This window comes from Madurella fahalii (assembly GCF_045866475.1).
Source record: "Madurella fahalii IFM 68171 DNA, scaffold_6, whole genome shotgun sequence".
NCBI classification, from domain to species: domain Eukaryota; kingdom Fungi; phylum Ascomycota; class Sordariomycetes; order Sordariales; genus Madurella; species Madurella fahalii.
In genome coordinates this window covers 2145023-2157977 of record NW_027263976.1, presented here as the reverse complement: position 1 = coordinate 2157977, position 12955 = coordinate 2145023, and the positions used below count along the sequence as shown (strand labels likewise).

The window sequence follows — 12955 nt, the reverse complement described above, 5'->3', positions numbered from 1 at the left end:
AAATAAAGGATGTTGTCGCAAACCCGGAGGGATAGGGGATTAAATCCGTCGTCGTAAAGGCCGTGAACATCATCCATGAGACAAGAGGTATTAGAATAAAGGTGGAAGGGCAAGAAGTGAAGGGGACACGCGTGCTCAAGAGAGACACTCGCTTGGGGGTATATGTTTAAAGCCAACCAGCCTCCTGAGCCTTTTTCCGTCCCACAGGGATCCAGATGAGGTAAAGGGGAAAATAAAATAATCCAAAAAAAAAAAAAAAAAAAAAAAAAATCCAAAACGAGTTCTCTGCTCGGTCTCTGCCGAGGTTTGGGGGGGTTTGCATTGCTGCGTCTCCTCTTAAGCCAAAAAAACAAAAGCCACCTTGTATCCGCCCTCCATGCTGTAAATGCAAATCAATATCTCCGCCCCAGGATCCGGCCATTAGGTGTCGAAATAGAGGGGAAAAAAGAAAGGAAAAACAGAAAAAGGTTGTGACCGAGCTCGCGGCTATAGTAGTGGTATCCCGAAAAAGAAACTCAAATCAAACGCAAACCCAGAAAATTGACGCTCGCTCGCTTAAAAAAAAAAAATAAGTCCCTGAATAAGGAAACCAACCCAGATATATGCATCGAAATGGAGGGTATGCGGATGGTCCGAGAGTCGCTCCAAACCCATGCAGAGTTTAACGGAAACGTTCGAGATGTCTTCCGGGGTGGTATGGGTGGTCGTATAACGTGGATATCCCTACCGCCGTACTTTCGTAAACGACTCCGCGAACTCACAAACTGCCCAGGCTGTGTTGACCAACAGCGCTTCTTAGGATCCCGCGCGCTTTCATAGAGAGGTCGTCACGACTGGGTGAGCTGTTGTTGTCGTTGTTGTCGGTGTTGTTGGTGTTGTTCCGGAGCCTGGTGGTGATTGTCACATCGTCGTCGTATATTCTTGGTACCGGTTGTCCCAGCCGAACGAGTTGTATCCCACACTGACACCGCACTGGGGTGCGAGCACGCTCGGCAGTGGAAGATGTGGGATGGGTGCCGTCACGACCGGCGAGCTGTAGAATAGCCCGGCCGACGAGTAGGGCTGGCTGAATGCGGGCGGCGGAGAGGGCATCTGGACCTCGCTCATGCCGATCGTGGCCCAGATCGACGGGCCCGAATCGGCAGAAGTCGAGGCCACGCCAGGGCTCGACGGCAAGATCTTCCACGACTCGACGGGGGCGGGCATCGAGGACGGTGTGGGTGATTGGGACCACAGCGCAGCGCCGGCCGGCGAGCTGGGCAGGAGCGGCGGTTGGCGGACCACGTCGACAATCCTCGGCGGCGGCGGCAGCAAGGGCTTGAGCAGGCCCATGATGCTGTTCTTGACCTCTTCGCTCTTCCCTCCGAGCAGCTCCCCGGCACCATCCTCCTCGAGTCCCTCGAGCGCCGACACGTGTGTCCGGAAGACAAACTTGTTGATGGCCTGCACAAAATCCTGGTGCAGCTTCTTACACTGCTGCTCCTTCTCGGACCAGTCGTACGTGTTGGCCTTGGCGTTGACGCAGTGGATGTCCTTGTGATACTCGATCAGCGTCTCGATCGTCTCGGGCATCAGCTTGTAGGCGACCTCGTTCCTGAGCACCATGTCGACGTGGACGATGTAGGCCTCGAGGTGGATGAGCTGGTAGTTGAAGATGGCCTCGATCAGCGGGTTCGAGTCTTTCCTCAGCTCCGACTCGGGCGCCTTGGGCAGCATCAGCGTCGCCAGGGTCCAGATGGCGTGGGGAGACGACAGCGTCTCGGTCAGACATCTCTGATGCTGGGGCACGCTGTTGAGCGGGCGCTTGATCTTGTTGATGCGCTTGAGCGTCTGTGTCAGCCAGGGCTCGACCTTGGAGCCCAGCACGACGTTGACCGAGGATGCGCGGGGCGCAAAGGCGGCGGCCGAGGCCGGTAATAGCTGGGGCGGCATTATGGTGGGACTGGCTTGGGGTGGGAGGAAGCGGGTGTGAGCGCTTGGGGACGAAGTGTCGAGGAGCCGGAAGACGAATAGTAAATAAGAAACAAGGTGAGCAAAGGTGATAAAGGTGACTAAAAGGTGACGGAAGCCGGGCGGTCCCACGACAAGGGAATTTTAGCTTGCACACCAGCAACCGCAAATGGGACGAAGAGAAGGGGGGTTGGACGAGGACCGTGAGGAAGAAAGAGGAGGGTGAGAAAGCTCGTATTATCGAGGTGCGGTGGGGTGTTATAGTTGGGACGGCTCGTTGTTCCCGGGCTCGGTACCTCGCTTGGGAGCCAACTTCTTCTGGCATTTGGCCCCGGGAAAGTGCTTATCATTTTTTAGTGGGCATATCCGGCCGGAGACCTACACTAGGAGCAGCCGTCGAGGCAGGAGACAGAGAGGCAGAGGGGGCCTGGGGAGGGGCGTGTGCATGGGACGGAGTGGCCACACGGACGGGAATGGGACCCGCATGCAGTGCCTCAAAAGTGCCTGCACTACTCTATCCTCTGCCCTTCTTGGCCGCGTCCTCGCATTCAGTGGTGCATAGGGTGGCAGATTACCTCGCCTTGCAGCAGCAGCAGTAGCAGCAGCAGCAGCAGGACAAGCACCAGCGCTAGCACCAGCTTCTTCTTGATGACAGAGAGGGTGCTTCGGGTTTCCGCGGCCTGGCGTCGGCGTCCGCGCCTGCGCCTGCGTCTGCATCCGCATCTGTCTGTGTGCGCCTGCCGCTCGTCGGAAGATTTCCTGGGTCAGCCAGACAGTCACTTCACCCTTTTCCCCGGGACAGCCGCCAATCGAAGCCGCGGTACTGTACTTGGTGTTTCGTTTCCGTTCCCCCCCCGCCCTGGTTTTGGCGATCCGCGCTTGGGGGTACGAAAGTACATACGCACTTTCGGCGTAAACCATGTTTCGACACCCCCTCGGCAGCGAAACAACGACGGGAGCCAAGCTCGAGACCGACAAGGAACAGGAAAAAGCGACGGGCAAGGCCAACCCCCCTGGCGCTAGCACGGCAAGTCGTCGCCGACTCCGAGGCAGGCAAAGCCGGTGGGGAGGAGGTTAGCTGGACCTCCGTGGTGGGCTGTGCAGCAATATGCGTCTGCGCAATGCTGGATGACAAAATTCCCCGACCGACATCAGGCGAATGGGCTGGTCGGCTTTGGTCGGCCGCATGCAACCGGAGCTGAAAGCTGCATGTGGTCAGTGCTGCCCGCGCCACAGGGCACCCGTCTCGGAACCATGCGGTACACTACTACTAGTAGTACGTAGTTGTACCCCCTCTGCCAAGACAGGCAGCCAACCCCGCCCTGGAGCACCTGGATTCGCCCCGCCACGCCCTGATCTCTTTATTCTCTAGCACCTCGAGCCTGTCAGGACGGCTGCTGTCGCCGACGAGACGCTTCCGCAACGAATCGCGGCAGCACGCCTTTTCGTGTTCGCTTCCGGCCCGACACAGTCTTATGACGCGTCTGGCGGATGGCAGAGGAAGCGCGTATCACAGCACGGCGCGAAGCGAAGGGCCCGCGCAGCAGCAGCTTGCATGAGCCGTGTGCCGTGAAGTGAGGAGTCATCCTTTGAACCTCCCCACGCAAGAAAAAAACCGCCACCGCCCAGCGTGTTTTATTACTGGTTTATCCAAGGGCCGCAGAGCTCACGAGCAACTCGCTCAAGTCTCGGCTAATCGAGCACGCCCAGTTGAATCATACTGCAGAGTAGAGATACCGTCTTGTTGCTTGAGCGTATTTGAGCAAGTACCTCATACCTTACCCTACCTAAGTACAATACATAACACAGCATGCAGCCCGCACTTTTCCCGTGTCTCTGGGACTTCTGGTCTATTTTCTACTTATTTTCTTTTTCTCTTTTGTGAGTTGTGATAGGGATAGATTGACCCTCACCGCACCCACCTGCGTCGACGTAACCTATTACGTTCTCCGATGGTCCTCCGTGATGCAGCCGGCGCGCGTGCCATGAGCGTGCCCAGAGCAGAGAGCCATGGGGCGCCACAGTCGATATTCCTGACCCCCAACATCATGCAACTTTCTCCAAATTAACTTGCCGCTTGATGGCACGCTCCGCCGGCCCCTTCCTGCAAGAGGCTCTCGCCTCGGACCCAGACACAATCTATCTTGCAGTGGCCCTCAACCATCCCGAGCCATCCATTACTGGACAGAGCCGTTTGAGCACCTGCAAGCTGCCATAAGCGTTCGAGAACACTCGTCCGTCTGTTGGCGCAGGCCAGAGAGAAGGCGTCATTCGCTCTCGAGAGATTGTGTCAAGCCATGAGTTATGACGGCAAGATTACGCCCGTGTCGCAGTTCGCCAGTGGCATCCCCGCAATCCATTAGCTGACTGGATAGTTTGAGCATGAATGCCCCGATGGTCAGAATAGAGATTGACAGCCGCTTCCAGAAACGCGTAGCTGCATGTCGTAAAATTGGGTCGGCCGAGTCCAGTCGCTAAGCTCTATCTGTCTGGCTGCGTCTAAGAGACGCCGGTCGAGAGTACCAACATGAAACAGAACAAGCGCGCTGCCGGGGCGACCCTACTTTCCGTTGGGCCCCCTCGCCCATCCGGGAGACTGACTGGCTGCTCACCTGGTAACCTGACCTCGCTCAGCGCCTGGGTCTTCACAACGGACGTCCCGATCCGGTAAGCCGTGGGGTAAGTGCTCTCGGGGTCAAGAGGCTGGATCTGCAATCGCCGGCTGGTCTCGAAGTGTTTGTCTGGCTCGGGGCCTGCTTCCAGAAAGGAAGGACACCAGGGGGCCACTTTGAACATCCCCAACGGCGCAAAAAAGGAGGGGGAAAAAGAGTCGGCAGCCAACGCCAGCCTCTCATCGATCCCGTGTCATGGATGGGCTATCCGGCCATCCCATGCTAGTGCAGAAGGTGAGCAGAAAGGTGTGTGAATTCGGATCCCTGCTTTCGCGCATCATTGGCTGTCCATCTGACGCCCTCTCGGCCGCCCTCTTGGAGAAAGACCGAGGCCGTGCTTGCTGATTGGTTAGAAAAGCTTGAAACCTGGATAATGTGCGATGCCGCTTCTGGACAGAAATGTCGAGGCCTAGAACGGGCATGTGCCCATTTATTGCCTCTGGATGAGCAAGTCGCTTTTGTGGCTTGCCCTAATACCGGCGATGGTTCCTGTCTAGGTTGTTCAAATATGAACTCCTGTCGGCCTAGCAAAGATACCTTAATGCAGCTGGGGGTATCTGTATAGCTGTGGATCAGAACTCTGATCACGATCTGGAGAAAGGATGACTAGGGGGGAGGATGAAATGCCGGAAATCCTTGCGCTTGCGCCAGCTTTGGTCGAACTTGGCGACAAGCTGGACCCTGACCCCCCCAAGGACCGACAGGATCGGGCCGGATACCGGGCGTGTATGATTTGCCCTTGGATCGACAAGCGTATCACCAGGCTGTGCGGTGTATTCCAGTGTACCTCTACACGGTGCACATTCTGAACCAACCTCATCGGAGATTTCCCCAGACTGCCCCTCTATTGTGCTGAATCTTCGTTTCTTTTGCAGGGCAAGGTGGGCTGTGGCTTGCGCGGCTACCCGTCCGAGAGAAGGCCACCTCCCCCGCCAGAAGCCGTTGCCGGGGCTAGGTCGAAGACCCTGGTCGCTACCGCGGTTCAGGCGAGCCGTCGCCTCACCCGTCAGTTGCCGCTCAGCTCGGGGAAATGTCGATCCCATGACAACCGCCCCCCCGGTCACTTGACCGTCGGGCATCCTACCAGCCAGGGAAGTATTCCCATGTCCCGTGATGCTGAGTCCAATTGCAAGCACCGGAGTGTCAAAAAGCAGGACTGCGACCTCTCTGTTCGACCTCGCTGCTCATTCGAGGATCCGACGCCTCTTTCACAACGCGTTCCCCCGGCTTCCCCGCGCGTGCCGTGTCATCTCCGGTTTGAAACTGCTTGTTCGGGGACTTTGGGCATGGTCCAAGAAGATGCAGCCAGTCAAGTGATCCGCCGGGAGCGTCTTGCCATCATCTCGAAATTGGAGAAGGCCCGTTTTGCGACTCGGCAGCGCTGACTCGGAAGATCCAGCAGACCCCTTTCCCTCTTCCTGCCTCGCAGACACCATTGGGCCACTTTTCCGCTCAGCATTCGGGCACATGAACGTCTTTCTAGCTTCCCACTGCAGGGACTTTGTGGGCGCGCCGCATCATCGATCCGCTCGACGACTGCTTCCTCGTCCAGCTAGACAGGGGAGAAGACGGGGGACCAGTCTTGATGCGGGATCCCTCTCTGCGACGATGCGATGTCGGCTGTCCGGCATCGGGGAAAGGGCAAAAGGCAAGAGTTAGCATTTGGCGAGTCCGCCTTGGCTTGCATTTCCTCCAAAGAGCGGTAACGAGGAAATCGAATCGCGGTGGAACCGAAAATGCAGGTTTTTTTTGCCTCATGATAGACCGAAGACGCGTCGCCACAAAAAGATGATGACTCGATCGTGTCGAGCATTGCAAAGTCGGAAGTGGTCCATGTCTCGGGCGCTACCAATGGAACGGGTCGATTGTTCGGAGCGCATCGCCCCTAGCCTCGACAGGTTGACGTCACAGCCAGGGCTGCACAGCAGGGGAGCGCAACCTGTCATGCGCACACCAGGACCGACACTCGAAGCTGAAACCTGCAGTCTGGCGTACAAGGGGGGGGACAAGACCAAGAGAGACAAGGCACTTGACTTCCTCGATTTCCAACGTCTTTCCGCCTGTCTAGCCGCCTTGTTTTCGGAATGCAACAGAAGATCGAGGGGACTGAGCTGCAAGCCGAGGCGAGGCGGGAGTTGGGGCGGAGGGCGAGCGGGGCGATGATCTCCACTACGGCGGGCGGCCAGCGGATCGGCTGGAGGCAGCCGACTGCCGAGTCAACCCCGGCCCGCCTGGACGTGGCTGCCACGTAGTTGCCGAACGCCACATCAGTTTTGGTGTGGAAGAAAATCAAGACTGGCCTCAAATGTCCAAGAATACCTTACCCAGGGCCCTGGTCTCTGAATTCGAATTTCACTAAATACAATGAGGTGTGTATTGCAACATGCCGGTCTTGCCTCGGTGTCGCCCTCTTCTCTGTTGGGTTTCGGTGAGGCTGGAACCGCGCAAGCCAACAGAGCCCAACAGACTGCACAGACTGTGCATGAATAGGTCTGTGCTTGCCAGCGCCTCTATAGTTAGTTCAACAGATGGGCCCCGGAAGGTGCACCGGCCGGCTGCAGAGACCAAGACCCGCCGATACGGCCCAACGCTCGGGAATTCCGGAGGCACACTTGGGCTCGGCACTCGAGTTCCAGGGGGTGTCAGCATTCAATTGCCCCCCTGGCTAAAAGGGGTTCGAGCCAACACATGATTTTCAGGGGTGACGTCGCTTAAACCGAGGACGGAAATCTGGCCATCTCCAGCAACGAACCATGAATCCGGGCCCTCTCCCCCAACGCCACAAACTCGTTCAGCAGTCCTGTAATCGCCGGGACCCCGGTTTCCGCAACCGCCGCGGCACAAAGCAGGATGCGAGCACACGCCGCAAACACATGCTGGTCCGACGTCCAGCCAAGCGGACCATCCTCCTTCTGCGCAGCAAGCTCAACAAGGTACCTCAGACCCGTCTCGGCCCATTGTCTCAGACGACGAAATGACGGTGCATCACCCCCTGAGTGCTGTAGAGTCTCGTAAGCCCGCCGCCATCTCGTAGTCTCCCTGACCTCGTCGATAAAAAGGTTCTGCTCCTCGGCAGCAAATAGGGAATTGTCGAAGTCCATGGCTCTGCGGATCTGTTCATCGGCAGGGGTCGGGAGGAGAAACGTTTGTGAGTAACGGTATGGCTGCCCTGCCATCCTGCAGACCGCGCGGGACCTGAATTCTTCAGCATCTCCGAAATGGTCTCGTAACCATGCGACGAGGTCGTCAGCTGTAGTTGGAGCGACCGTGTATGTGCCAATGACGCCGGACGCGGCGCTGGCAGCTACCTCTCTGATTTCGTCATCATCATCGATCAGGCTGTCGTAGAGCGCTGAAAGGGCGGGAAGATACTTGGTGTCCCATTTGTGGTTTCTGTGGCCAGTGAAGAAGGACTTGAGCGCTATTACTGCCGAGTACCTGGCGTCGAACGGCTTGTGGGCATACTTAGCGAATACATCTTAGTATAAAACAGTGATTTATTGCTCGACTTACATTATCCACGTCCAAGCATTCACCAAGCATGTCTCCCCAGCTCCTCAACCTCTGTTCCGGATTTGAGATGCTGCCTGAATCGCAGGACACGACCGCGGCCAGGATTGTTCCGCTCGTCTCAACGATCGCGTTTGACAGAGCGGGATTAATATCTCCATTTTGGAGTTCAGTCCATAACCGATGTAGATGTTCCAGGCTTGGCAATTCTGCAACATCACCGTGGTTGAGGACGTCGTCCATTAGAGACCTGAAGTTCAGCAGAGCCTGGGTTCGAATTTCGGGTGCCACTGAAGCGTCGCAAACCTGGAGATACAGGTCGAAGAGTCCTGATCTGGAGCCGGCGTTGTTGGACTGGACCCAAGCTCTAGGAATCGCTTCGAGCATCCTGCTTGCGGTATTAACGTTCACATTTATCGTTCTCAACAAGCGGGCTCGCAGTTCGTTCAGATCCCCGGATGCCGCCGTATCATATACCGACTTCAGAGCAACCTGCGTTTCGAGTAAAGCCGAAGATATAACTCCCTGTCCCACTATGGCCCCGGGCATGCCTGCTTTTTGGACTTGTTCGTGGCAGCCAAGGCTGGTGATTAGATTGAGGATCTCAAGATATGCTGCCTGGAGTTCTGCGCAACGCTCGAAAATCGCTAGTTTCTGAGCAAGCTGCGCCAGGAGCAACTTGACAGATTCCAAATCTTCCGTCGCCCGGTCAGTGATCGCTTGCGGTATAAACTCTCAGATGGTGTTGCTAACACTTACCGGATTTGAGATCAATGCCCAAGTCAGCCTTGCGTTCGATGACGAACCTTGAGGTTAGGAGGGTCCCATGAAGCCGATTCGTGCTGTTGTTGGCTTCAACGAGGAGCCTTCCAATCTCTGTGGCCCAATCCTCCTGTAGCAAGAACGAGCATAGCGTTCTCGCAGCTATCTCTCGGACATGCCAGATGCGGCTGCCAAGGTATCCCTCAATATGCTTCCGCAACTCGTCTCGGTGTTCTTCGGGGGGCCCCGCACGTCGGATGATGTCCAGTGCAGGAAACACTGCCTCTGCTGCGGCAGAATGTGCCATGTTGTCCAAGGTTGCGTCTGCCGACCGCAACAAACCGAGGATGACGCCCGGCAATGTGGGATACTTGTTGTACGAGATACGGACTGAATGACCGTCCCACCCGGATTCGATCGAAGATTTGCTCTCACCCGTACCGAGCAGGGAATCTATCAGGCTTCTCAGGAGAAGAAGGCCACAGTTCCGTATTGCCCACCTAGGATCAATTAGCGATGATTACCATTGCAACTGAGCAGTAGCTGACTAACACTTCGGATTTCAGATTCGTTGCTGCCAAGTGGAGCGTTCTGGCCAAGTACCCTTCAGCCTTTTTGCTCAAGAGCGAGCTCCTGAAAATCTCCCGTAGGGAATTGAGAGCATGAACTTGAGGGAGGTTTGATCCGTCTGTCTCTGCTATGCGGACAGGCTTCCTGCCAATCCCCTCGAGGGTGCCGTATACCTCGTCGAAGGACGGCGAGTTCGCATTTGCCGATAGAACCGCTGCGATAAGAGATGGAATTCCCGCCGATCGACGGGTCGTTGATGCCTGCGTCATGATACAAGCGATGGCTCCCTAGGAATTGTCAATACTGGTGCACTGCGAGTCTACGATCAGCAATCATACCTGATACCATTCACGAAGTAGGTTTTCTGACTTGGCGATGTCTGGAAAGATCGCTCGTAAATTCTGGGTAAGTTGACAGCAGTTTGTGAATGTATATGACACTGTCGAGAATGCGCCACGGTGCCGCAAGTTAGAGAGCTGTTCAAACGTAAGGTAGCCTGTATCCCTGAAGACGTCGAGTGGTGGGAAAGGTACGCCTGGTGCTTTTTTCAACCGCAACGTGCATATTATGAGACGTAAAAGGTTACTTAGGATAGTCAGCAAATGTCTCGACGCTCCCGATCGACTGCCATACCTCGATTCATGCACCGCTCGGAAACTGTAGCTTAGCAAATCTTTGGTGTCCAGTCCCTCAATATCCTCAAGTTCTTCTGGCAGATGGCCTTCCGGTGAGTCATCGCAGAGAACATGTTTAACCGTCAGCCATATTCGCCTGGAACAGACCAAGATTTGGCGCTGTAGCTGCCGGAGAACATCCTGTTGATGTTCAGTGTATGTCTGTTTGGTCAAAACCTGCCAAACATGACTATGAAGTCCCTGTCAGCCTCGGATGTGGAAAGGAACCAAAACACCATGTCCCTCCTCAGCTCGGAACGAACCCACCTAATCGCTGCAAAGTCCGCATGTACAGGGTTTTCGATGGCTGCGTGACCCAAGTCCCGCTCCGCTCTCGAAATCTTGGATTCCAACCGTTTGAGGATCTCTGATAGAAGGAAAATCTGCGGGTCTTGGCCGTTTAGCCAACTGCATAGGAGGCCTTGTGACCGGGCAGCTCCATCACCATGATCGGCTCTCCCGGTTCTATCTGCCAGCTTTGCGGCCCTGGTACAGAATTCTTCAATGTCTGTGAGGAGAGCTGTAGGAGTTGGATTGGAAACTGAGTCGGCCTCCACAGCTTTTAGAGGAAGAATAGTCAGAAGTGCCGATGCAGTGTCCCTGACGTCGTCGAACGGATCCAATAATAGATCGAGGAGAAGCCGAACCCAAGTAGAGTCAGTGTATATTACCTGTGCAATGTCCCCATCGACAGTATCATCTGTGGCGCCCGCATGCTTCCCGACTTTGAGGACCAGGAGTGCGGCCTTCAGTGCGGTGATGTGTCGCTGATACGACGCAGTAGGCAGAAGTTCGCTCTTCAAGAAGTCTGTGTACCATTTCAGAAACGCCTCGTGACGGTCAAGGACGTCCTTTGCCTCAAAATCATCCTTCAACCCAGCTTCCGGGCCCAACTTCTTTTTCCCGGGCAACTGAACCCCATCTCCGCGAGGCTGCTGACTCTGCCGGTTGACGGACGCAGAAACACTCCGTTGGGCAACGGTGATGACATTCTTGGCGCGCCTGATCAAGTTCTTGGTATGCCCCAGTACCTCATTACGGACCTTAGCGTCGTAATCCGAATGAAAAGCCGCGAGGTGTTTCTTCAAGAGACAGAAAGACACCTCAGAGAACGGTTTCGTTGTCGCTTGGGATGATATCAGCAACGAAAAAGCGCTGGACCTGACGGATATCGAAGGGTGCGCAAGTAGCCCGTCCAAAACGGCTTCTTGCAGGGTAACAGTAGTCATTAACTGCTGGGAGATGTCGCCTCCACTGCCTATCAATGTATTCTATTAGTATCCTGTCAGCTCGGAGGTCCGCATGACTTACTAGGTTCCTCCACCAGCCCAAACTTCTTCCCGAGCTCGAGGGTAGCCAACTGCAGCAAAAGGCCCTGGTCGGTCAATTCATGGTCGATGGCTGTCAAAGGCTGGCTTCTGTTGAAAATTTCCAGAAGCCCCAACGATGCATTCCTGTCTTTCTTGAAGATAGGCGCAAGCACATAATTCTTGATGTCTTCTAGGATCTCCGGGTTCATCACCAGCGCTTCTTGAAGCCATTCTCGCCAATGTTCGAAAGTGAAGCCTGCAGAATCCGATTTGCGTAGCCCCAGGAATATGTGAACAAGGCACTTTCCAGCCAAGGGGCAGACATAAGTAAGCTCCATCCATGAGAACAGATGGAATGCGAACGATCTCCATAACGAGAGGCTGGGCAGGTCGGCCACGGACGGTTGCACGTCCCTGTATTTCAAGGAGATATCAGTAAGGTCGATTACCCGCTTGTTTAAGAAGTGGTCAAGACACTGCAAGCCTGACTTCGTTAGTTGCCTTGAGGATTGCCGGGAAACTATAGAGACAAGCGTCTCCAAGATGCTCCCCTTCACTGACCTCCCGCTTTCAGGGCAGGGGTTTGAGGTCGAGGACATCACCAGCACATCCAGAACCAACCGCAAGGCTCGATGGGGATCGTGCTCATACCACTCCAGGTAGAACTGGAACAGCTCCGTCGACAGGGACTCAGTGAAAGCCCATCGTCTCAAGGCGCCGTCGCTCGACTTGGCACATTGTTGGACAAAGCTGCAGAGCTTGACGCAGGCGTGGCCGTTTCCATGATATTGACGCGATTGGGAGGCTTCCAGAATCAGCTTTTGAAAGATTTCTTGGGCTACCCTAATGCGTGTTAGTCGATTTTGAGGTTTGTTGGGAGGTTGAGGGGACTCACAGAGGTCGAGATTCTGCCGATTGACTCATCAACCATCTCGTGATTGTGTTCGCATTCTCGAAAACGTCTGCACCAGCCCTAGACAATAGAGCACCAGTGCTGTCTTGGTCGTCTTGTGTAGCGTCCATGATTGGCAAACACCCAGCCTAATGGAGGGGTAATGTCAGGAGAGGTGTCGAGGGGTTCTGTTTTCCACAGAGGCGAAGGAAGAAGAGATATTGCAATATAAGATTCTAGTCAAAGCAAAATCATCGAAACCGAAGCTCGCTTATCTCTCTGCATGGGATGCGCTGTGCGGAACCGACACTCACTGAGTAACGACGAGGGAGAAATTTTGGGCATGTATGGGGTACGTACTGTACCTCAACGTGCTTCACCTTGAATGAAGGAGATGCACACCTCGGCACACCTTGGGCCAAGTTCGGCTAGCTCGATTTGGGAGTTAATAGTAGTATTCGGACAGAGTGATGGAAAAAAGGAACCCCAAAAGTTAGTCTTAGAGCATCTACATAGCTCCTGCCCCTACGTAGACCTTATAGAAATACTTGAACATTTCATACTAAATGCATCTTGGAAAAGCTCTTGGTAATATTCCTCCTTCTTCCTCTGTTT

General features: G+C 55.1%; 2 protein-coding genes across 2 annotated transcripts; both read right to left on the bottom strand.

The window, feature by feature from the left end:
• Positions 1-900: 900 nt before the first annotated feature.
• On the bottom strand, positions 901-1932 carry MFIFM68171_10674 (uncharacterized protein; the record flags this gene model as incomplete). The annotated part of the gene is made up of 1 exon (XM_071066093.1): positions 901-1932. The coding sequence occupies one exon, from the start codon at positions 1930-1932 to the stop codon at positions 901-903; it is 1032 nt and encodes a 343-aa protein (XP_070922194.1).
• A 5401-nt stretch (positions 1933-7333) lies between these two features.
• Positions 7334-12471, bottom strand: MFIFM68171_10673 (uncharacterized protein; the record flags this gene model as incomplete). The annotated part of the gene is made up of 9 exons (XM_071066092.1): positions 7334-8074; positions 8136-8827; positions 8892-9394; positions 9447-9751; positions 9803-10049; positions 10098-10328; positions 10406-11396; positions 11450-12291; positions 12344-12471. 9 exons carry the CDS (start codon positions 12469-12471, stop codon positions 7334-7336), a joined length of 4680 nt encoding a protein of 1559 aa, XP_070922193.1.
• Positions 12472-12955: the final 484 nt, after the last annotated feature.